The sequence below is a fragment of the Hydra vulgaris genome, chromosome 08 (genome assembly GCF_038396675.1).
Source record: "Hydra vulgaris chromosome 08, alternate assembly HydraT2T_AEP".
Lineage (NCBI taxonomy): Eukaryota > Metazoa > Cnidaria > Hydrozoa > Anthoathecata > Hydridae > Hydra > Hydra vulgaris.
The window spans coordinates 34,809,703-34,835,699 of NC_088927.1; the positions used below are offsets into that span (position 1 = coordinate 34,809,703).

At 26.5% G+C, this 25,997-nt stretch overlaps 1 protein-coding gene across 2 annotated transcripts; it reads right to left on the reverse strand.

Annotated features, from left to right (window-relative positions):
- Positions 1-1,469: 1,469 nt before the first annotated feature.
- On the reverse strand, positions 1,470-25,265 carry LOC101236749 (nucleosome-remodeling factor subunit BPTF). 2 transcript variants are annotated; one of them, XM_065803536.1, is made up of 17 exons: positions 23,980-25,265; positions 23,661-23,833; positions 22,714-22,833; positions 21,533-21,892; positions 17,657-18,277; positions 12,348-14,954; positions 11,803-11,979; positions 10,463-10,599; positions 8,995-9,198; positions 8,714-8,909; positions 8,529-8,586; positions 8,153-8,423; positions 7,851-8,041; positions 7,081-7,257; positions 2,410-2,605; positions 2,168-2,252; positions 1,470-2,002 (listed from the first exon to the last, which is right to left on the reverse strand). In XM_065803536.1, exons 1-17 carry the CDS (start codon positions 25,083-25,085, stop codon positions 1,803-1,805), a joined length of 6,879 nt encoding a protein of 2,292 aa, XP_065659608.1. In that variant the 5' UTR covers positions 25,086-25,265; the 3' UTR covers positions 1,470-1,802. The 2 variants fall into 2 exon arrangements, with proteins under 2 accessions (XP_065659608.1, XP_065659607.1); XM_065803535.1 differs by having other exon boundaries at positions 12,348-14,957; positions 23,980-25,252.
- Positions 25,266-25,997: the final 732 nt, after the last annotated feature.

Sequence of the window (25,997 nt, forward strand, 5' to 3'; positions counted from 1 at the left end):
TTACAAGGTAAAATATATTTACAAGGTAAAATATATTTACAAGGTAAAAATACAAACTAAGAAAAAAGAGAGATAAAAAGTATCATTTAGGAATGTTTTCTTCAAGTATATTTTTAAAAATTGTTCACTGTTGTTTTACATTCCAACATTGAACCGCCTGGTCTCTCTCTTTAAAATCTCACTTAAAAACTAGACGTTTATCCTGAGAAACTTAAAATTGCGAGGGTCATACTCATTTTTAAATCAGGAGACATTTCTAATCCTGAAAATTACAAACCGATGTCAATTCTCCATTGCTTCTCTAAAATTTCAGATCGAATTATGTATAACCCAGTGGACACAGGACCTCTTTACATCTTTTGTACATTCAAAAGACGTCTACATCGTTCAAAAGACGTTTTTACGCCCCGTGCCCACTGGAATCGAGTTATGACTTTTCTAAATATAAATAATATTCTATATAATAAACAATTTGGATTACAGCCAAAGTATTCAACTGACCATGCCATTAATAATATTGGTTACGATATATTTAAAGCATTTGACGCAAGTAAGTTTACCCTCGGAGTTTTTATAGATCTTAGCAAAGCTTTTGATACAGTAGACCACCCTGCAGACACAGAATGTCTGCTGGACTTGAGGACGTCGTGTAGACATCTGTGCCCGCTGGGTAACATTCTCATAAAAAAACTTGAAAGTTATGGTAATAAAAGCACATATTTAGAATGGCTCAAAAGTTATCTAAACAATAGAAAACATATATATCACATGAAGAAGGAAAATCTTACTACATGGCTTTAACTTGCGGTGTTCTAGGCTCAATTCTGGGTCTTCTTTTATCCACCTTATATTTAAAATAGTAAACAAGGAATTTTTAGATCTAGCGGAATGGTTCAAGGCGAACAAATTGTCCTTAAATTTAAATAAAACTAAGTATACTTTTTTTCATAGACGATAAAGAAAATACTCCATTAAATCTTCCCGATCGTTATACTTGCAAGTCTAAAATAATTAGAGTCATCATTAAAGTTTTTGGGTGAAAACATGACATGGAGAGGAACACATAAGAACGATAGAAGATGCAATTCTAAAAAATATTGGCATACTATACAAAGCTATAGATTGATTAAATTTATTTAATGTAAATGCTTAGAAGAACAGTTTATCTATACACTTTCATAACAAAAAATGGTTCTTAAAGTAGAAGAAACAATATTTCATGTAGCCATTAGTAAAATTGATTCTTTGAAAATTTTATTTAATACTGTGACCTGCCAATGTTAGGGAGATTAGAAAGCCTATTTAAAAATTTCAGCAAGAGCCAATGTTCACTTTCATTCATTTTAATTGGCAGTCATTCTTTTAATTTAAGAATAAAACTGAACCCGCGTGTTTCTTTTTCGAAATAATATTTTAAACTTGCTTTCCACCAACGATGGAAAAATAGAATTAAAAAAAAAAAAACAAGATAAAAAAAACTAAACTGTAACTGTTAACTTTTTTATAAAAAGTACAAATAAATAATTATAATTTGCATATATCCAGTAAATTGTCAGAATTGAGAAATTTCTTTCATTGAGCCCGCCGTTCACTAATTTACAACATTCGCTGCTATCTTGACAATAAAAAATTATTTATCCAATATCAAATCTCGAAAATGATTAATGTCTTCAGTTTCATTATTAATATTTACTATTTTAAGCTTTATTGTATCACACTTTTAAAGGCTAAACAAGTTGTTGCTATGCAATTACCGACTTATTTAGCAATTAGTTTCAAACAATCCCCATTGTTTCAATCAATCAGCGTTGTTTCAATGTATTTTTAAATCCTTTTAACTTTTGAACAAAGTAATTCTCTAAGACTTCAGCACACCTATAAAAAGACGAATCTGCCGGATTATAATACCGGCAATTGTCAAATATCCTGGAAACATCAGCTACAAAGTCTGTAAGTGTTGAGTAACTGTTGTCACGCAGTTTTGTACTCATTGTTTGCAGATCTAAAACACAATAACAAATGTCAATAAACCATTCTTAAATAATTATCAACTATGCATATATATATATATATATATATATATATATATATATATATATATATATATATATATATATATATATATATATATATAAAAATATAAACATATTTATATAAAATTCCTTACCCATAGGCTCTTTGATTTTTTCATAATAGTCCTTAACGTCTTTTTTATCGACAGGTTTCATAAAAGGCCAGGCCATTTTGTGATTCTATGCAATAGAAAATTATTTAAAAATCTAGCAATTCACTATTCAGTTAAAAACTTAACGTAAATAATATTTAATGTAAATATGTAAAATTAATAAATCAGAGGGGAAAAAATTGATGATAAAACTTTTTTTAAACTAAATAAAAAAAAATTCTTACAATTAAAGATCTATGTAAACGTTTTAATCCATCAAGCTCTTTACTTGTTAAGGGTTTCAATTCAACTAATTCTTTAGTAGTTTTTTTTCTACAATTAGGACATTTATACTCTTCAACTAAACTTGCTTCTGCTTGCGTCATTCCAACGCAAGTACCGTGAAACCAATCTTGACAGAAGTCACAACCGATATAAAATCTATATAAAAAAAAAGGTCAGTGTAATTATCAGGTTTAAAGTCATTTAGTCCCACTTACAGGAATTATTACGTCAAGAATTTTGTTTAGACATTATTGTAAATTTATTATGATATTAAGATAGACAATATATAATATTCAATATTGTAAATATTCAATGAATATACAATATTGTAAACTGCTATGATATTATTTAGAATAACTCATCATGAATCAGCTTACCCATATCCCACCATAAAGAAAGTTTGCGTTACAAGATAGTAGTTAATACGGCTCAACTAAATTTATTGTTTATTTTCCAGGTGTTTGCCACAAACAAACTTATGGAATGGATAATGAATGGATATGCGTTAAAAATAAAAATTATCATGACAAGCTGAATGGAGAAGAAAATGTTTATTTTCATTAATTTTAGCTTTGTTGCTTTTACGTTTGTTTTTTTTGTTGTATTTTTCAGTGTAAATGGTCATAAAAAATACCATAAAAGGACAAATTTTTGTTATAAAACATCAACTTTTGTTCAACTCCTGCCATTATAACTAAAAATTATACTGTGAAAACTATGTTACGTCAATTATCAACATAAGCATAATTATCAAATTATGCTTGTGTTGATATTAAGATATGTTTTAAAATTAATAAAATCGCTAAGTATTCAACTCTTAGAAAAACACAAAATTAAAATTAAAATGACAAAAATATTTTGACCATTAATATGAGCCTGCTGAATAAGCACAAGTCTTTTCATTTTCCTTATCTTTATCCTGAAACTAGGGATGTCGAACCCAATTATTTGTTATTTGGGTATTTGGTGTTTTTAGCACTATGTGGGGTCACCCAAATATTTGTATTTTTACCCAAATATTTGTATACAAATAGTGCAAAAATTTTTAAATTATTTTTTAGCATTTTTTAAAAAAATAACCGTCACATTTTAAAAAATCTAATTTGTTACGAACCCTTTATGTCAATTTCCAAGTTACGCAATTTCCGTGAATTTTATATCATAATCAATTCACTACTACTGAAATTTTTTAAAATTTATCTTTGTTTAATTGTGAATTTAATCAAGTAACTATTGAAATTATACAAAGAAGTACTATAAATACTACTATTAGTTATGAGTCTCATGCTTTTTTAGGTTACGTTGACTAAACTAAAATTTTATTTAGAAAATGACGAGTGAAGTGTGGAAACATTTTGTAAAAATCAGGCAAAATGTCAAGTTGGCAACTGTAATGAAGTTTGTAAGATTGTTAATTATGGAACAACGAATTTGATGAATCATTTAAAAGTGAAATATGGCATGAATATATCTCTTAAAAGAAAGAATACATCAGAATCAACAGAAGGTCCAAGTAATCAAAAAATTCAACATCCAATAACAAGTTTTACAGTTCGAGAGTCTAGAGAGTTGTTAATATCAAAATGTGCAGCCAAAGATGGATTTTCAATTAATCAAATAATAAATTGGGATGCTACTAAATCATATTTGTTATCACGCGGCCATCAAATGCCTAAATCAAGATCAACAGTTTGGGAAGACATTAAAAAATACTACGAAGAAGTTTTTAATGAATTTGTGTTAAAAATTCAAGAGTCATGGGAAAGAAATTTAGTACAATAACTGATGAGTGGACTGATAATGAATTTTGATATTTAAATATCTCATTCAAGAGATATTTAAATATCAAAATTCACAACGGCTGAATGAAGATGAAGATTTTGATGAACAAGAAAGCTCTTTACCAATGGAAAAATCCTACTTTGATGTTATATCAGTTGTTCGAGGATATGTGAAAAAATTTCGAAAATCTCCATTGAAAATTGCTCGCTTTAAAGAAAATGTCCAAGAAACAATAGGAAAAGAGTTAACTCTATTAATTGACTGCAAGACAAGATGGAATAGTGTACTTCCTATGTTGCAGAACTTTTATGAACTGAAAGAAATTGTAAAATCTACAATAATTGAATTTGAAGGTTCATATGATGACAGCATTGAAACTAAAGTTAAAGATATAATAGATTGTTTGATTCCTGTTTAAGAAGTTATTAAAAAATTAAGCTCTAAATGCTGCAATTTAATGGTGGCAGAAGGATCATTTATCAATTTATTCAACACACTTAAGGCACAGGAAAGTGATATTTTGCAAAAAATGCTCGAAAATTTAAAAACTCGTATTGATTCACGAAAAAATGTCGATTTAATATCAACATTGATTTTTCTTCACACTGGTGATTATCCAAAGGAAAATGATTATTTTAAATATTCATCAAAATTAACTATTAGAAAAGAAATTAAGGAACTCAATACAAGACTATTTGCAGAATCATTGTTGGAGGAAACTGATGATGAAAATGATTCAAATACAAGATCCAAGCTTGATGACACTATCAACCACTTTGTAAACCATCAGAAAACAGTCAAAACTTCGATTGAAAATGAAATTAAGGCGCTTGAAGGAACAAAAGAACGTACAGATAAACTTCAGATGATCTACAATGCCTTATTAACTGTGCAAACAACATCAACAGATGTTGAAAGAGCCATTTCTGTAGCTGGAAACTTCAAGACTAAATTTCGTAATAGAATGAAAGAAGAAAAATGGAATATGCTTGTATTTTTAAAATATTACTTCTTAAATAAAAGCTAAAATTTGAATTGAAATCAATTGATTTTTTTCATACATTTTACTATTTGTACAAATATTTGGGGGGGGGGGGGTCACTATTTGGGGTATTTGGTATTTGTACAAATATTGAAAACCCAAATATTTGGCATCCCTACTTGAAACCCTTTTCTAATAGCTTTTAATTTTCTTCTTATATTTACGCCTTTGGTTGATGATTTTCCATGAATGTTCTTAATGTATTCTGTTCGATAACTGAAGAACAAATACTTATTTCAAGAATTTTTCTTGATACAAGCATTTGTTTTTATTTTGGGTTGGTCATGCAAACATTTTAATAATAATGATTCTGTTGATAAATCATCCCAAATGGCAAATCTTTAATTGTAATTGGTTTAAGTGTTTTCTTTATATTCATTACATGTTATAACATGTCAGCCATAAACACCAACTATCTTTGGACAAAACTGATGCCAAATAATTTCATCTAAAAAGTTTGTATTATGAAAGTTGTATAAATAAAGTCGCCCATATATATTTTTTCATTAAATAAATGTAATCAATACTCTGCCTAACAGTCCTACTAAAATAATTTAAGACTATTAACAGCTTTATCATTGAGTCTACCTATTCTTAAGACACCTTTTCCATCAGATAACTTTTTATTTTTATAAGTTTGACAAATATTTCTGCAATGAGTACACATTTTTGAATGTGTCCAATACTTTCTAGCTTAGTAATTGGAATCTCTCTATAAGATTTAGACTACTTGATTGAATGATGTAGTATCACCATCACCAATGTATTCATAAGATTATTTTAAGAAATGGAACGAGAAAATATTTTAACAGCTCCAATAGCTTCCATAGATCCAGAGCTACCTGTATAATTTGCTTGGTAAACATGATTGAGTTTCCAGTTCATATATAACAGATCCTCTCATCTGCCATAAACCATCAACAGAAACTGTACAGGTCATTCTTTCTTAACATTTCTGCTCCTTTAATCTTGCTGTTTCCATGGCTACTTTAGTCATAGATGCTTTACAAACACTAATATATATACCATACAAAACATTAATAATATTGTTGTAGGCTTTTAAAGAAATAGGAGGTAGCATATTTGATAATGAAGTAAAAGACTTTATAGCTTTATGACCTCTACCAATTTCTCTAAATGCCATCATCATTTGACCATTCATTGCAAATAACTTTCTGCCACAATATTTTGTGATACTATTTATGTTTAGTACATGATAGATCTAAACAGAATCCTAGTTGCTTCATTATTTTTAACATTAACACTATCTCTAGTCTGAGCAACTAGCTATCTTTTTTACTAAAGATTTCAATAAACCAAAATTAATGTTATAATTATCTTTGTCTTCAAGAATTATTGGAATTTTATTTTTCCGGAACTAGAGTTACTTGACTGTAAAGAATCAGATGCTATTTTTTGTTTATGTATTAAATCAACTTTTTTTTTGTGTACTGATTTCAAGCAAACGATCTCTTTTTAGTTCTAGATTGAGTGCTTGGTAATTTTTATTAAAACTTCTAATTAAAACAATTTGTTATTACAAAAAGCATTTTTGTCATAAATTAACAAATGTAAAAGCATGCTAACATGTTTTGAAAGTCTTATACTTAACTCAAAATCAAGTTAGAGTTAGTAAGAAGATGGTTGCTAAGGGTGTTGCTATGCTTAAAAAATTATTTCTTTTTACTATAGAAAATTATAAAAACTCAGAAAACAAAAACATAAAATAATTTATGATTTCTCAATAAACAATGTTAAATTATTGATTTAATAAAATATGGTTTAAAACTAAACACTTTATACTGACTTGCTTTCATCATAAGGTTGTCTGCAAATGCAATATAGTTCCCCTTCTTCTACAACCACTTTCTCTTTATTGCATTCTTCACATATATATTCATCAATACTTTCAGCTTCTTCTTCTGTAATACCGATACAGGACCCATGAAACCAACCATTGCATAAGTCACACCCCACATAAAATCTAAAAAATTGATCAAATTTAAATGTTTTTTTCAAACACATAATTGACTATTTATAGGTTTTTAAACAACTCTATGATTAATTTTATTTATTTATATCAAATTTAGTTTTGAAAGTATTGTGGTACTGAGTTTTTTAACAAATTTAAGACTTTCATTTAAAAGCATCAAAAATTCTATAAGTTTAATCAATCTATGGTCAATGAAACTTCAATAACAGCTTTGTTGTATTTTTTTTCTTGGTTTAGGCCTTTTTCAACTCAATTTTAATTTATTTTTTACAAATACAATTTACAAGTAGAGTTGTTTTAAAGACTTACAAATTTTCCTTGAGTTACTTAGTCACCTGAAATTGTTATAAATACTTTATTTTATTATAGTAATTTCTCTCTGATTTACAATTGAAAATGAAAACTATGAATGAAACTAATCAAAAGTTCAAAAGATAACTCACTATTGTCTGAAACTTCATGAACCAATCAAAAAATGCTCATTTTTATGAAAATTAGTGAAAAAGAAAATAAGTTGGAGTTATAGTGTTAAATAGTTACAGCGTCTTATCATAGGGTGTTCTACAAACAAAATAAATACTCACTGTGTCTCATCATAGGGTGTTCTACAAACACAATACAAGTCTGCTTTTGCGTCAATTGATGTCCTTTTTTTTTTAACCACATCTACAACTTCTACAACCTCAGAGACTTTTCGCTTACGTTCAACAGTTTTTTTAACTTTGACAGGACTGTCAATAAGTATTTCTTCTTCTTCTTCTTCTTCTTCAAAAGGCTAAAATAAAAAATATTAATTTGAAAAAAGAAAAGTATAAAAGAAACTAAAAATTAAAACTTTAAAATTTTTAAATTAAAAATTTCTTATTTACAAGTATATAATGAAAACCTTTTCTAAATTTAGTATATATGCAAGTTCAGGGAAAAGTTCTTTCTCCACTTCTTGAATTAATAATTCCTCTAATATTTCACGCTTTCTCATCACCTCAAGTCGCAAATTATTACGCTTTATCATAAGATTAGATTGTAGTCTGGCAAACTCTTGTGCACGTTGTTTGTTAATAATAGACATAAGTTTTTCATGTTTTCGTTTTTCTTTTCGTTCTTGGACTTCAATTTTTCTAACAATACCATCCAAAACAGTTTTTGCAATCACATAACTATAACAGACAAAATAAGTATTATGTATACTTTTCCATAACATATTTTAACTTTAAGTTTTTTTAATCACAACAGTAAAAAACAGAATCAAGAAAAATTTTTACTCTGGTTCAGTCACAATTTTTGCACGAATTATTGGTTGTTGTGCTTTCTTTGGCATGGCTAAAAATTAAATAAGGTATTAAAAAATCACAAACTCTATAAACTGTTTAATGTTTGAAAACATCACTTACATGGTTAATGTTTATAAACATCGATTAACTGGTTAATGGTTATAAACATTACTTACATGGACTATGTTTTAATAATGATACAGGTGATTTCTCATGAGTTTTGATAACCAAACGATTGCTTTGAGTGGATAAATATTTATTAATAAGAGTACTTTGCATGGCTTTCATACCAGCTATTGATACTTCTTTCGGCAAATTGGTTTGAGTACTGTTGCTTGAAGTTAAAACTGCTGGTCTTATAGGAGATAATGACTAAAAAATTTTATTAAAGCTTTTATCAATCAACTATTTGTTTTAACTATAAAAAAAGCATAAAAATTAAATACTATAACATTACCTTTATACTTATAGGAGTTTTTTGCAATAATGTTGGCGACCATTTTGATATTTCCTTTTCATCTTCATGTTGTTTTTCAACATCAATTACCTTTTGTTTTAGACTTTGACTAACAACAATGGAAGAACCATGTTGTCGTTTTAAATTTCTTTCATTTTCAACACGTTCCCAAAATTGACGAATTTCCCATAAGTCTAGTTCATGCTAAAATTGTCATATATTTTCATATCACAACAGTCAAAGTTATTTTTTGTCAAATTTTTTCATATAAACAATGGTCAAAATTAATATGTATATTTAATTTTTTTTTAAGTTCAAATTGTTAAAAACTATCTTTTATAAAAAAGACTTAATGAGAAGATAAGTCTTATTTTAATTCAAAATTGTGAATAAAAAAAATTAAAATAATAAGTTATGCTGAAAATATATAAAAATCACTTCTGCGTATGATATAATTATATCATATGATTACCATGTATTCCTCTGACTTTTTATATACTTCACTCATTGACATCATATATCTCACTTTTAACACCCCTTCTCACTTGCTTAAGTTGTACCTGATCATTTCTGCAATGCTGATTTTTAAAAATTGCTTCAATATATTTTTGTTAAAAAAAATCACAAAAATTTAAAAAACACTCCAGGAAAACAACTCTTGGAAAATATGACAGCTTAAAAAAAATTAACATTGATAATATTGATATTTGCATGTGTTTTGTTAAAATTCATCCCACAAAAACACTTTTTTTGAGACTAAGTTTATTTATGATTTTTTTTCTTAAATATTAGGAAAAAATTGTATTACTCATAATGGCTTTTATGATGGTTGATGTAATGATTCAATTATGAATGATTACTTCAACCAGTTATTTAATTAATAAACCAATAATGCCCTTAAATAATTGAATATTGTTATTCAATTATTTAAGGACACTATCACTATTAACACCAAATTTATGACAATAGTCATTTAAATTTATATGACACTGTTCATTTAAACTTATATGACACTGGTCATTTAAATTTATATGATGCCAGTCATTTAAATTTATGACACTGGTTATTTAAATTTATATGACACTAGTAAGTTAAACTCTAAGTTAATAGCGATTGTGTCCTTAAATAATTTAATAACATTTAAATATTGTTTATTAAATATTGTCAATTAAATATTTTTATGTATCTTGGAGTTTTTTTTTCATTTTAAAGGTTATTCTTACAAAATATATATTCAGTTCATATAGAGTTAATTTTTACAAGTCCTTAAGTTTTTATAACTAGCTAAAAATAGATTTTTATAACCAAATAACAATTTTAGTTAATGCAACAAAAATTAATCATAAAATAACTAATCACTTATGAACAACTCGTCTAACACTCGGAAGGAAAGCATGGATGATAATGATGATAATGTTAAAGATAATGATGAATGTAAAATAATCATTATTAAAAAAGTATAAATTACCTCTGGATGCCAGCTGTGAGTAATTGTGCGCTCTTTAGGAAAGGGAACACCATTGTCATCATCTTCACTTGAACTAGAGTTAAAGTCATTATCAATCGTATATTTTAAAGGTGCAGTCCGTTCTCTTAGTTGAATACCTAGAATAATATATTTTAAAAGTGCAGTTCTTTTTTTTAGTTAAACATCTTGAACAGTATATTTTAATGGACAGTTTGCTTTCTTAGTTAAAAACCTATAATAATATATTTTACTGGACAGCTTGCTTTCTTAATTAAACACCTAAACAAAGGGCAGTTCTGTCTCTTAGTTGAATATTAAGAATAATACATCTAAAAAATATATTCTAGTAAAAATATATTCTAGAAATTAATTGGGAAGTTCACTTACATAAAATGGTTTTTGGCTATTTAAAATAAATATTAGAACTTCATTCGTTAAAATACAGTTGCCAGAATCTAGGGGAGATCCCATATCATATAATGGATTTTAACTTCCAGCATCAAGGCCAGAGATGCATAGTTCTGTCAATTTTGTTTGGGAATACAATGGCAAAAATGATGGACTTTGACTCTTGAATTTTTTAAATTTTAAATTAAATATTTTAATTTTATTATCTTGAGTTTTTATAGATGAGAAAATGTATTATATGCTGTAAAATATTATTTTATTTTTATTGTAAGAAATAATTATTTCTTTTATGGTTCAAAGAAGGCTTCAAGACTTACTTTAAAGTACTAAAAAGTACTTATTTATGTATTATTGCGATCAAGTCATATATGACTGTAATGTAATATCTAAAGTCTTATGACCATAAAATCATGACAAGTTTTAGTTAAATGATTTATACAATTGTTTTTACATAAATTATGTAATTGTTTTTAATAAATTGTTGATTTATTGTAAATAAACAGCAGTTGTAAACCAGACTTTTCAGAAAATTTAATTGAGTGAATGAACTTTTGATATTTAATGTACTATTTTATTTTAAATTAGGAAAACAAAAAATAAAACAAAAACTTTTCCAGATAGTTTGTTTCATACTCTTTTAGACTTTAATAATAATAATAATAGAAAAAACAATTACAATAACTTTGTGGTAAAAAAATAATGACAAAATATTTAGGCCCGTATATCAATATATCAATAAATCAAGCTATTTGTTTTTAGATTTTTTTACAACTACAAAATTTTATAAATATAAATTATAAAAATTTAAAACTTAAATATTTTGTGATAAAAAAAAAAGATTGCAGATTGAAAGCACCTCAACAAAATTGATATTTACTAACTTTAAGAAAAGTTCAAAGATAATCTAGGGTTAAATAATTTAAAAAACGTACCTGTGGCTGAACTTCTAGATTTTGGAGTAGTATCAACTTCAATTTTTGGTAATGGTTTTTCTAGTTTAACTTTTTTGTGTGTTTTGAAGGGTTGGTACATTTTACGCACATTATAATTATACATTAAACCATCACTCCGAGCAGGTTTACCCTCAACTATCTCTATTGTAATAATGCCTAAAAAAAAAAACTATTCCAGACATAACATGCATTTTTGTTTGGTTTTTTAACGTTCTTTAAAAGGTCATAAATAAAAAAATTTTCTTTTTTATTCTTCTTTGTCTAAAAAATTTGCTGAAAGTAAGCAAAATATATTTGTACTACCAACAGAATGAAAATAAATAAAGAACCAACTTTATTCCAAACAATTTTTTAAACAAAGAAGAATAATGAAAAAAAAAGTTTTTTTTTTGCTATAATAATGTCCTTCATAAAAAGATATTGCCTACCCAAAAAGGTCACTTAAAAACCTTATTTTAATATGATGTCAACTAAATTTCATGTGCAGCTTAACCTGAATTTATAAGATTAAGTAAAAAACTAACCTTTGTTTGAAGTAATCGATCTGTTAACACCCTTAGGTGGCTTATTATTAATAATATCCCACTTGAAACAACAATGAATCATTCGTAACAAATGTAATACTGTGGATATATGATTAGCTTCTGCTAAACGATATCTCCATGCAACTTGAAATGTTGGTCGAGGTAAGCATTCAGGCCAGTTTGTACATGTTTTTGAGTTATATAAGAATTGAGGAGATTCAATGAAACCTCCTTTACGTGCTAACATTTTAACCAAGTGCTTGGGAAGTGTAAAAATACTTTTAAAACCTTTTCTACGACGCTGTAAACGCTTTATTTCATGCTGCAAAAGAAGTTCAGGCTTATCAAAATTTACTCTTAATGGTTTCATCCTGTCATGATTTTTGTTATAAAATTCTTCATTATAATTAAGTTTTCCAGAGTCTATATTTTTTATTAAAATCTTTTTTTGAACATTTACTGAAGTATTATCTGATGAAGTAGGATTACTTAATGACACAGTTGAAACTGGCACTTTTGGATGGATAGGTTGTATTAATGAATTAGAAACAGTTGTTTGGAACTTTGTTAAACTAACAACTTGTGGAGAAAGAACTTGAGACTTCGGCCTTACTGGAGTCATACCTGTTTGCTTACTTGTTAATATATTTAAACCACTAGGTGAAGACATGCGTGTGATAGATATACCAGATGAATTAGAAGTTATATTGCTTGATTCTAAATTATAATTCCCTTTATTTCTTGTTCTAATAATAAAATGACCTGTACTAGTTTTAATTGCCATAATCCCACCTGCTTGATTGCTTATGCCAGCATCAACTAGAGCTTTTAATAACGGAATGTTGTTCTCTCCATTAATGACAATAGGTTGTTTGTTTATTACAGTTGCTGTTGAGACTATTGAAGGTAATTTATTTGAAGTAGCTACTGAAGAAACAAATGTAAAAGACATAGAATTTTTTGAGAAAACATCACTGACATGATTGCTTGAGGAAGTTGGCAATTTGAATTGAGATAATCCACAATGATTCATTACAGGTAACTGAACTTTAGGGGATACTGTAAGAAATTGGTTGGCCTGTATAGAAAGATTTCCATTATTTAAAGTTGATAAAAGCCTGGGTCCAGATATGTACACTGGTTTATCACAGACTGGAAAAGAAACTGAAGCAGCAGGTTTTGATTGCAATAAATGAGGAGAAAAGTTGTGAAGAACGTTTAAAGTACTTGATGAAGAATTATTTATAAAAGATTTATTGTTCATTACTGATTGCTGAGATTTGCTTTGTGATATTGCAGTTGAAATTGAACTCACATTAAAAACAGTAGGCTTTGCAGTTACTTTAGGAGATGAATCTAATGAAATATTACCCATATCTTTTAAAAAAGCAGGTTGTACTAAGTTTTTTAATACACTAAATGAACCAGCTACTGAATGAACAGATTCTGATATTAGAGTAGGATTATTTAGTAGAGAAATCTTCGAAATAGGGAATGAAGACGTTAATAAAGAATATGAACTTGATTGCGCTGATGTTGCATTTCCGGAGTGGACAGATGACAATACAAAATCTTCAACAACATTTTTGTTAATTTTTTTTTGGATTAAAACTTTATTTTCATTTGTATTAAAAGGTTTTGTAACTATCAAAGGATCAAAACTTGGAATACTTTCAGATATTGGTACTGCAATATCAGATGAAAATAAACCAACACCAGAATTTAGTAAATTATGTTTAGGATCATTTGAAGTTTGACCACTTGAAGCTAAACTGCTTGAAACTAAAACACAAGAAGCTAACTCACTAGCAGTATAACCATTGCCAGCTAAAACATTAGAAGCTAAACCATTTGTATCTAAAACAGTTGATGCCAGAATGTTTGAAGTAAGACCACTTGCAGCAAAAACACTTGAAGTTGAAAAACTTGGTATTGATGCTTCTTTTATATCAACTATCAGTGAACTTTTTATATCAGAAGTCTCATTCTCTGCTACAGAGGATTTCGTAACAGGAGAAACTACCTTAATTACTGAAGTTTTCTCATTGAACAAAGTTTGATCTGACGTATGCAACGTACTTGCCTGTATTACATGATTAAATGTGATATTCGCATTAAGTGTTTGGGGAATATCTAAACTAGCTGGTACTATTTCCATTTCAGTTTCTTCTGTCCAATTTAAATCTCCAAGTTTTAATTCCAAGTTTTTATTGTCGACTGATAATGGGTATGGATTTGCAGATTTAATTAAAATCAAGGGGCTAGTAGGTGGTTCATCATCTTCATAAATGTCATCTTCCTTCAATAATCTAAAAGTATCAATATGCTCATCTCGTTTATCAAATTCAGATGGAAGGCTTTCTATTACATTTAAAGCGTCCTTTTTGACAAATTGTGTTCCTTTTTTATGCTTAACTTTTCTCAACACACTTTCTATTTTTTGTTTCTTATTAACAACTTTTTTCTGATCATCAAAAGATTTCCTTTTAACTCCTCGAAAGTATGAAGTTTCCCAACACCATGCACCATAACCTTTTATTCTGTACTCCTCGCCTTTTACTTCCCAAAGTTTGTGCTTAGGAGGCCAACTAAATTTAACTGGAACACCTGCTAAAAATTTATATAAAAATATTAAATATTATTATTAATGGATATGATTTTTTTTTTAAACAATGTGAAATAATAAATATCCAATTAATAATATCCCTACTACTTGGCTAGATATTTCATCTTACACTTACAAGTTGGATGTCTAACTCAATGTAACCCTTGTGGTTAATCAACTCAATATAACTACCACATATGTTAATTGTCCAAATAACACTAACAAAAAAATTTATTGACCTAATATAAGATCATTTACAGTCTTCTGTTTAAAATTAAATGCCAACGCACAAAAAGACCTGGCCAGATAGCCATTCTTAAGCTGGTGTGTGCGATTTTAAATATTTTTTTTCTACAAAAATTAAAATAAAAGCAGCGAAAAAAAATGCTTTGAATAAATATTACATGAATGAACATTTAATTTATTTTATAAAAAAAAATGGCAAAAAAAAAAGAAGATATGTTTTATATAAATATTAAACAAAATAATTAAATAAAAATGGACAGACAAATGTTTTATTTAAATTCTAAATGAAATAATTAAAAAAAAAGAAGGCAAAATTAAAATTTTATTTAAATTCCTGATAAAATAATCAAATAAAATAGCAAAAAAATCAAATGTTTTAAATATTAAACAAAATATAATAAATATGAGTTCTCTCAATACAAATTTTTTATCATTTTAAAAATTTTCGCTAGATTTTTGATACTAGTTACTAATTCTGCATCTTCATCTTACTGCATCATCATAGTACTACTACTTCAGCTTCAATCACAAACAATTAATTATATTTAATTATATACAAACAGTAACATCACTATTTAATGGGTCCCTAAACTTTGTTTCTTTTTGGTTACATAAGTTTAATAAATATAGCGACCAGAATTTTGTTTTTACATAATGACCATCGTCTAAATTCATACCTCTGTTTTTAGATCTGCATTTGTTATAATAAATTTCAATAGCCTCTCAAACATTTTTTTCAAAATTTTGAAAGATTTTATTTTTAAAATTTTCAAAGATTTTATTTACAAAATTTTGAAAGATTTTATTTTCAAAATATTGAAAGATTTTATTTTCAAAATTTTTACTTACGCTTCCATTTTATATTGCATGGACATTTGTTTTGAACTCAATTGCAGATTGGTATTAAATTGATTGAAAAATGATACCTAATTGCAGATTGGTCTCATTTTTCTTTTATTACATATTTTTGGGGTTCTTTCATTCTTGTCATGTTAAAACTAGAGTAAGCACTGCCAAATAGTGTTTTCATTAAACAAATAGCTATTCTTTAAACTTTGGTAATGAAGTAAAGTGCCATGTCAATTGCTTAATTTTCAAAAAATTGCAGGAAACCTTTGGCAAGCATTGTCGCGAGTGAAAGTTTTATTGGGTCTGAACCCATAAGCTCATGAATTTCTTCATTCCATAAAAAAGATAACATTAGATAAACACAGTTCTATCAGTGATTTTATTTCTGGGATGCTTAGTTTTATTATGTAACTTAAATTTGTAAAAAAATCTAACAAATCAAGAAGAATTTTTGTGGTCTCTTCCAAAGAGACCACAAAAGAGGGATTGATTGACAACATGGTCAAATATATTTATGAAATATTTCTTAACATAATGTGCAGAATATTGAAACTACTAACTGCATAGGGTATGATCTTTTAGGTAAGTGTGCTTTAACTATACCATACATATGTGACAGTGTTGGGTTGCTTGGGTATAGACTTTTTATATTCTTTTTGATAAATCATTTTATTAAAATTAGATAAGTTCTAATTATATTAGGAAATTTAATGGTAGGTATTTAATAGGCAAATTTTGTTGATGGCTTTGTTGTGTTCAATTCTAGCTAAGCCTACTCCTTTATCAAAAGTATATATAATTGATTTTGTACTAATTTATTTGTTTTATTGCTTGTCTTTGATTATGATTAAATTGCTATTTTTGCAGTTTAAACATTTTAAGTTATCTTAACACATTTCTGCATAAGTCTTTTTGTTGCAGTACTCTAGTTTTAACAAAATACTAAAAAAACATATTAGAAGATAAATGGGACTAATCTGCATCATAAAATAATTATCCATGCAATATAAACTAGTAGTTATTGCTAGTAGTAAATTTTTTTAAATTAACTTTAAAAAAAAAAATTTGAGGCAAATAATTAATATAAAAAATGCAGACCTAAAAACAGAGGTATTAATTGAGACAATGCTCAGTATGTAAAAACACAATTCTGGACGCCATATTTTTTCTACTAAAATAACAAAAAGCCCCTTAAAACAAAATTTAGGGAAACCATTGTGACGTACTAATTGTTCATATATATGCACAGGTGTGGAGGTGGGTGTACCCCATTCCTGCCCAGATCTATCTATTTATCTATCTCTCTCTCTCTCTATATATATAAAACACAGAAACGTGATCAGCAATTTATTGTTGACCTCAAACACTTTGCAGCATTTGGCAATGGCAACCTGAATTCCAAGGGTTGTGTGTGTATATATATATATATATATATATATATATATATATATATATATATATATATATATATATATATATATATATATATATATATATATATATTATATACATAATTATATAAATGGATAAGCTCAAATTAGTATTACTTACATGATAGTTTATGAACACATTACCTTCATAATGATATATATTTACACATATAACTTACATGTTGGTTTAAATAACTCATCTTCACTGTCAGAATCTTCAACATCAATTGAAAGAAACTGAGTATCTTTTTCTACTTTTTTATTTGAGGAAGATTTAAGCTTAACAGCTTTTGGTTCTCCAACCTTTCTTTGTAATTTGAGTGCACCAGATGATTCTTTCCATGTATTTACCATAATGACTGGTTTTATCATCTCCTCCAAAAGTAAAAGTAAAACCGCAAACTCCTTTGGTGTGTTACATAAACGCACAGCTTTAATCCAGCATGGAAGCAGCACATACCAGGAAGGATGAAGAAAAGCCGTTGGTATCGAACTTTCAAATGATAACAAGGTACTGCGCAATGTGCTAATAATAGAAGCATATCCTTTTTGACAATCTCCATACCATTTAAAAGCATTTAGACAAAATTTGTTGCCTAAAATTCTTCTTTTATCTTTTTCAGCTTGTAAGTCTTGCTTGCCTTTGGCCATCATACTGCTTGAATATTGATTTACATAAGTTGAAAAACATGAATTCGTCCCAAGTTTATAATAACATTTGTCGTCTAAAAGAACTTTAAGTTCTTTGGTTTTTTTTTCAGAATTTTGTAATGGTGTTCCTGCTTTGTCAAGTTCTTGAGCTAAAAAAAATTAAAATTTTTTTAGGGAACAAATGTAAATTTCAATTTAAAAAATTATTTTATCAAATATATGTTAAATGAATTCAAAAAACGCCAATGTGATCATTGGTGACCATATCACAGATCATACCTAATAGAGTATCATTTAATTATGAAAACTACTTCTCTTTTAAAAGAATTAATTATTAAAAGAAGAATCGACCAATTTGCAAGCAATTACATTTTATTTGCCAAATTTGCCAAATTACATTTTATTTGCTTTCATTTTTTAATTTAAACTCATTTAAATTAACATATACTATTTAAATTATACATAACATATATCTAGACTTTTCCTTAAAAAGATTCAATATTTATTGTATATGTTAGAATTTAGAATAATTACGAAATAACTCAACAACATTTTATTTCTTTCAACAAGTCTAATTAAGAAGTTAAATCAACAAAAATTCTTACTTAATTTTCATAATGCTTAACTTGTGTCAATTTATATACAATAAAGTTCTATAACACATACAGATATATGTAACCCTCGGAATTGGGAAAAATGAGGTCGGCAATAATTTGCTGACCTCAATCTTTTAGTGGTCGGCATCAGATCAGCAAAAAAATTGGATACAAAGGTCTTACCATAAAACATAGAAACATGGTCGGCAATTTTTTGCCGACCTTGAACACTTTAAGGTCGGCAGTTAGGTCGGTTAAATGTGTACTATATGATAAAATAATAACGGGTTTAAAAAATTTTTGAATAAAAAATATTTTTAAGGGTGACACAATACCTATAAACATCAAACAGGTCCCTAATATTATCAAAAAAAGTTTTTCATAAATATGTCAAGGGTCTCAAATGAAGGGAAATCAATTAAAAATTTTAAAAATATGAATCTTTTTATAAAAAAATTATTATTTTTAGATTTTAGAAAATAGAAAATGACATTTTTTAACTTAAAACAAAAAAAGAGAATTCAAAAAGATTTTGGCCAAAGATTTCTTGCCTCCCTCTACTTATTAAAATCCCTGTTTATTAGATCTTGAAAAAAATATCATTTGTGATAATTAGTATTAACTTGTTAATCTTTAGAAGCTCTTGGAGTTGCAATTTTACTAGTTTTGTGGTAGCAAACCTGTTTTCCAGGAAATTATCCTTAATTTAATTAACAATTTCTGACAATGGAGTGAAAATAGCTGTTCTGCTACATTTTCTTTTGTTTCAGGTTCAATATTGATGGTAAAGCTTGAGTTTTGGGTTAAGTTTGTTGTTTTTGACCCCCGAGGTGACCTGGAGCAGAGGAGAAAACTGATTTGAACAGTGCAGAGAAGATCTTTTCTCTTGCAGAGTATTATAGTAAAAATAAAGAAATTGTGTTCATAGGAGAAAGATCCTTTAAGAAAGCTTATATTAATATGAACGTTACAATGGTAGATAGTGTAGATGAGTCATGTTTTAAAAATTATAAAAGCTACAGAGCTACAGAAGCTATAAATTCTAAATAAGACGTGCATAAATTATAAACCATTTACTTTTTTTGCATACATAACATACGTTTGAAGTTATGGAAGGATAACATTTAATATAATGTGATAGAAGAAAAGTACCCAAACTGTTAAAACTTATTGCTATTAATAATTTTTATACTTAGTGCTACTTGCATAGAACAATTTTTTTTTAATGAAACTTCTGAAGACTTGCCTTTGCAATTAACTTAAGCAAGTAACACTTAAGTTTTTCTCTGTATCACTACTGAAACACTAAAAAAAGGATTTTCAAACAGTTTGCAAAGTGTTCAAACTTTGTGGATGAACTGAAAACCAATAACCCAAAAATAAAAAATTTTTCATTTTTAAAGATGTATTTTTTGTACAACTTATTGATAGAAAGATAGTTTAAATTTTAAAAGTTAGTTAAAATGTATTTTTTTTCTTTTCTATTGCAATTACCTATCAAGCCATGGATTGTGAGAGATTTTCCCTATTACATTGGACATAAAATATATAGAGTATAGTTATAATGTATATTATAAAATAAGGTATATTATAAAAATTTTAAATTGCAAATTTTGACCAACATTTAAAAAGTTTAATTTACTTTTAATTGAAAACTGATTTTTTCTTCGGAGTATTTTTAATAAAAATCTTTTTTACAAACGCTTTTTTACAAGACTTTGCAAGAATATGTAAAAATAAAATAAAATTATTTTTACAAGAAGCTATTGTAGAGCTATAATTGTTTCTTGCTTATTATAATTTAAAAAAATCTAAGTCCTTTAGTGTTTTAGAGACCTATTATTTAAATTATTTAACTATTTATATTAATATTCAATTTTCTTTGAATAAACTGTCTACATAAGAACACCTATATTGCTTCTGTTCTAGTTTAAAATTGATTATTTTACTCATTGTAAATAAATATTAAAAAAAATATCAAAATAAGCACAAAAAAAAAAAAAATCAAAAATTAAATAAAATATATATATATATATATATATATATATATATATATATATATATATATAAATATATATATATATATATAAATAAAAGCTTTGGCTTTATAAACAGTAAAAAACTTCTTAAAAGTTCTTGTTAACTTTCTAAGGGTTCTTATTGGCAATCAGTAAACTAGAAATTAAATAAATTTGAAAAAATGATTTATCAACTTTTGAAATGATATAAGCAACTTTAATTTTATATCCAGACCATTTTTTTGTTCAGCATTTTAACCGAGCATGGTTATTACTTATAAGACAGCACTTAAAATGAAATATAAACCAAATTCTATAAAACATAAAAAATCACAAAGACTTAATTTTTGTTGTTACTACCTATAATTTAGTAGATTAATTCAATGTATATATCACAAGTTTAATAAACCAGAATTGTTTTAAGGAGCTCAAAAAAAAATATTTTTAAACATCAAATTTAAACAATCACTGTTGATTGCCCTATACTTTGAACGCTGAAAGGATTTAAGCCTTACACCACAACTTTAATGCCATTTTTAAGTGTTGCAGTTAATAATTTCTGCTAGTGCAATCATATAAATTTATTAAACTACAAAACATAAAAAGTTATATAGTTAAAAAGGTATATAAAAATTCTGTAAAATTATGCAAAAAAAAATTCTTTTATTAATCTTCTACATTAATTTTTAAAAATACATATATAATTTTCAAAATAAAAGTGAAGTTTTTGCCATAAAAATCTAAATACTGTTAATCATAACAATGATAATTAAGCTGTTTAAAATATTACCAGCTTCAATTGGGTCTTTAATCTCAATTTCATTTTGAAAATTTTCATATTCTTTGTCAATTTCATCAACCAAATTATCTTTTAGATTATAGTCATCATTTCTTTCTTGGATAATTTCAAGTTCTGCATTAATGTCAACTTCAAACAAGTTATCTCCATCACAATTATGAGTGACTAACTTTACACATCTGGTAAGAACATCTAACACTTCTTCTTCCAATGCTGTTAGTTTTTTTCTTGTTAGCAATTGTTCAATGATACAGATGTTTTTAGTAAATACATTTATTTTTAATGGAACCTTTTCGTCAGGAACAAATGTTACTGCTGGAATTACTACATTTAAAGGAGAGCTATCTTCATCTAAAAGAAATAAACCATATTCAATGATAAATAACATGTAAACAAATTTAACCAATATATATATATATATATATATATATATATATATATATATATATATATATATATATATATATATATATACATATATATATATATATATATATATATATATATATATATATATATATATATATATATATACATATATATATATATATACATATATATATATATATATATATATATATACATATATATATATATATATATATATATATATATATATATATATATATATATATATATATATATATATATATATATATATATATATATATATATATATATATAAACTTTAATTAATATTCTATAAAGCTAAAAACTATGTAACTTGCTCATTATATTTAATTACCTAAAAACAAACTTTTACGATTGTGCATTTTAAATTAAACAAAGAATTTTTGATATAGATTCTAAAATAAAAAAGTCCTTAAATACCTTTTTTTTTTAATTATTATTATTTGTAAAATTTGGCAGAAAGATTTGACATATGCGGTTATTGGTAGGCTTATCATAATTTTATTTGAAAATATAAAACTGCAACCAAATATTTTGTTTCAAACTGTGAAAACAAAATTGTCTGCATTTTCAACTGCCAGAGTTAATCATTAAAGATTGTCAGATAATTTAAGTCAATTTAGGCAGCCAAGGTTGGCTCAGCATTTGATTTTACAGCAATCTGTTACTAGTCTGACTACTTAATATTTGCTGGGAACTGGGAACAGCTATGCAATAAGTATACTAGAAATAATTAAAAAACTATTAAACAGGTTATATACCAAAATGATTTTCTTCTTCTAATCTCTCTTGATCTTTTTCCAGCTGATATTGAATAAAATCTTTACTTTCAACTAATTTTCCAATATCCCTAGGGCGCTCCAAGAAAGACACAAGATCACCTAAAATGATAAAAAAAAAAAAAGAGCAAATATTATTAAGCAGTGTTAACAAAATAAAAATCCAGTATGTTCATAGTAAATATTAGTAAACACAGAAAAAAAACAAAAATAATTAGTGGTTAACTAAAGTAAAGATTACACAGAGAATTAAATGCCAAGTATTTTAAGGTAATTTTTTTTTCTTTCTCAGTTTTAAAAAACATGAAAGTTGATTTCTTTTTTTTATTTCAGGTATTTTAAGATTAAGTTAATATTTTTTGACTTCATTTTAATTTAAATACTTTAAATTATTTCATTTAAATACTTTAAATACTTTATATTATTTATTACTTTATAGTATTTTTTGAAAAAAACTTTTAAGAAAAATTTAAATCAGTACTAGTCTTAGCACTCTTGGAGAAATTTTTAACAGACTACAAGATTGTATACATCTGTCAAACAAATTATGGTAAAAAGATAAATGATAAAAAAATTGTAGCAATTTGTAAGACAAATTGCGAGTTTGATTCTTATTATCTTAAGATTAGATTAGGAGATTGCTTCTGATTTTCTAGAAACCTTTAAAAAAAAATTATTACACTTAGAGTTAGACTAAACTGAGTTTATGGATTTATTATCATTCAAGTAATGTTGGCCTATAACAATGTTTTAACAATTTTAGAGCATAGCCTTCATGAGCTTTATTTACACTGCCAATACACTACTTAAATTCTTCATTTTAAGAAAAGTAACTAAAAATGTTAGAGCAAAATATTAACAGATATATTTTTTTTAATTATCTAATGTGCCTCACCACAAATTTTAGCAACAGAAAATAGAAATATGACCTTTTTGTTCATTATACAACTCTTCAGTTACTTTCATATGGCGCACAATTTCTTCATAACGATCTTCTATTACAGTTAAGAGTTCAACCTCGTTATCCTCTTCTCGCAGCACAGTTATAAGCTCATCTAAATGCTCTTGACAACTATAGTAAAAAATATCCTCCACACCTTCCCTGAAACCAAAGATATGATATTCAAATCTTGAAAAGCATTTTACATTTAAATATTTGTTTTAATTAACATTAACATTTTTATTTATTGACAATAGTAAACATATCAAACATAAACAAAAATTTTAATTGCTCCAATAGAAACTCACACAATAATTCGTCGGACCATAAACCAATATATTCTTTTATGCCGATCAACTCCAAGTTGTTCATTTCGATAAACTTGGGTTCTATCAAGCTCAAATAAAACATCTGAAACTCCTTTTACATGCTGCTCTGCACATATAGGACAAAACCACTCATTTTCAGGTACTTCTAGAAGTGGAGGAGATAAACATTCTAAATGGTAAACTGCAGGACAAAGTTCACAACATAATAAATCCCCCATTCTACCACATTTTCTACAATAATCATCAGATATAAAAAGTCCTTCATTTTGAATTTCTTCACGAATAATATTTAAACTCAGTACATCCTTTGCTAAATGACAAAGAACATCTAACTTGTCTTGGATAGAAACAAAAGGAAATTTAGGATTTTCAACTATTTCGATGATGTTTGGAGAAAACTTTCCTGGATCAGAATTTATATAAGACCTTATAATTTCAGGCCATGTGAACTCATCAATCAGATATAAATGAAGATTTACTATGTCTTTTTCATCAGTATTTCCATACATAACTTGATTACGTTCATCTTCAGCAAATATTGCTTTTATAAAAGATATATATGTTTCTGTAATTACTGGTGGAAGTTGAACTTCTTCATGCAAAGCATCACAAAAATGTTCAAAAGAAAATGGAGAAATTTTTAAAACTCTTCCAAAATGTCTCACAACTTCAAAAATCTCCAAAGATTTCATTAAATATTGCGAATCAATAACTAAATCACCAGATGATGGTGGCAACAACAATGGTGAAAGTATAATTGGCTCAGGATCAGGTGTTGTTGACCTATGTACAGTTTTATTATAAGATATAGGAGGAAAGTCATCGTTTATTAATGAAGCTGCACTAATTAATGATGTCAAGGAATCAAAAGATTTAATTGAATTGTTTGAATCATCTGAGTCACTGTCACTTTGAAAGACAAAGTTCTTAGCATACTCCGCAAATTTTTGCGGCTTCTTGCTTCGACGACGTTTCTTTGTTTTACTTGGAGAGAAATAACTACTTTCCGCATTCTCAACATATTTTCCTTTACCAGCTCGAGAAAGATTGTTATTTTTAGCGCTCCCACCTCTTGCGCGTACCATGTGTAATTTTTTGGAACGGTACCCAAATTCAAAAGTGCGATTTGTATCTTCAAAGATGCCAAATTTTAAGCTATTTTTTAGCTCTGACAAATTTCACCGCCATAATAAGTTTTTCAAAAGGATGTCTGCATCACGTGACTAAAGACCCCAGAGTTCTTCGCAAGCTTAGCGCGATTCCGTAATATTATAGTAAACGTAACCACGATTACAAATTTTTAGTTCACACTTACGCAAACTTACTGCTTCACTTGCCAATTTAGTAGCATTCAAAAGCAATTTAAGAGTCAATTTTACTGTTATTTACTTTTATTTACTTTTTTATTTTTAACAGGTTACCAATAATTTTTTTAAAATTAAAAGAAACAGGAAAAATTACTAAACAGTAAATAAAAACAAAATATAAGAAAAGGCAGTTAATTTTGAGAGAAGAATATAAAGTGTTAGTTACAATGTCATTGTCAATGAGAGCAACATATATATATATATATATATATATATATATATATATATATATATATATATATATATATATTATATATATATATATATATATATATATATATATATATATATATATATATTATATATATGTATATATATATATATAATATATATATATATATATATTATATATATATACATATATATATATACATATATATATATATATGTATATATATATATATATATATATATATATATTATATATATATATATATATATATATATATATTCACACGCATGTATGTGCTATTAGTTTTTGCAAATAACATGAAGTTATTAATAAATGTTAATGTTTGTTTATGTTTTATGGCTAATTTAACACGTTTTTGTTAGTAGTTTTGAACTTTTATTCGAAATTTTGTTTTTAATTTTTTTTTTTGCTCGTTTGTTATTATTATTTATGTTATT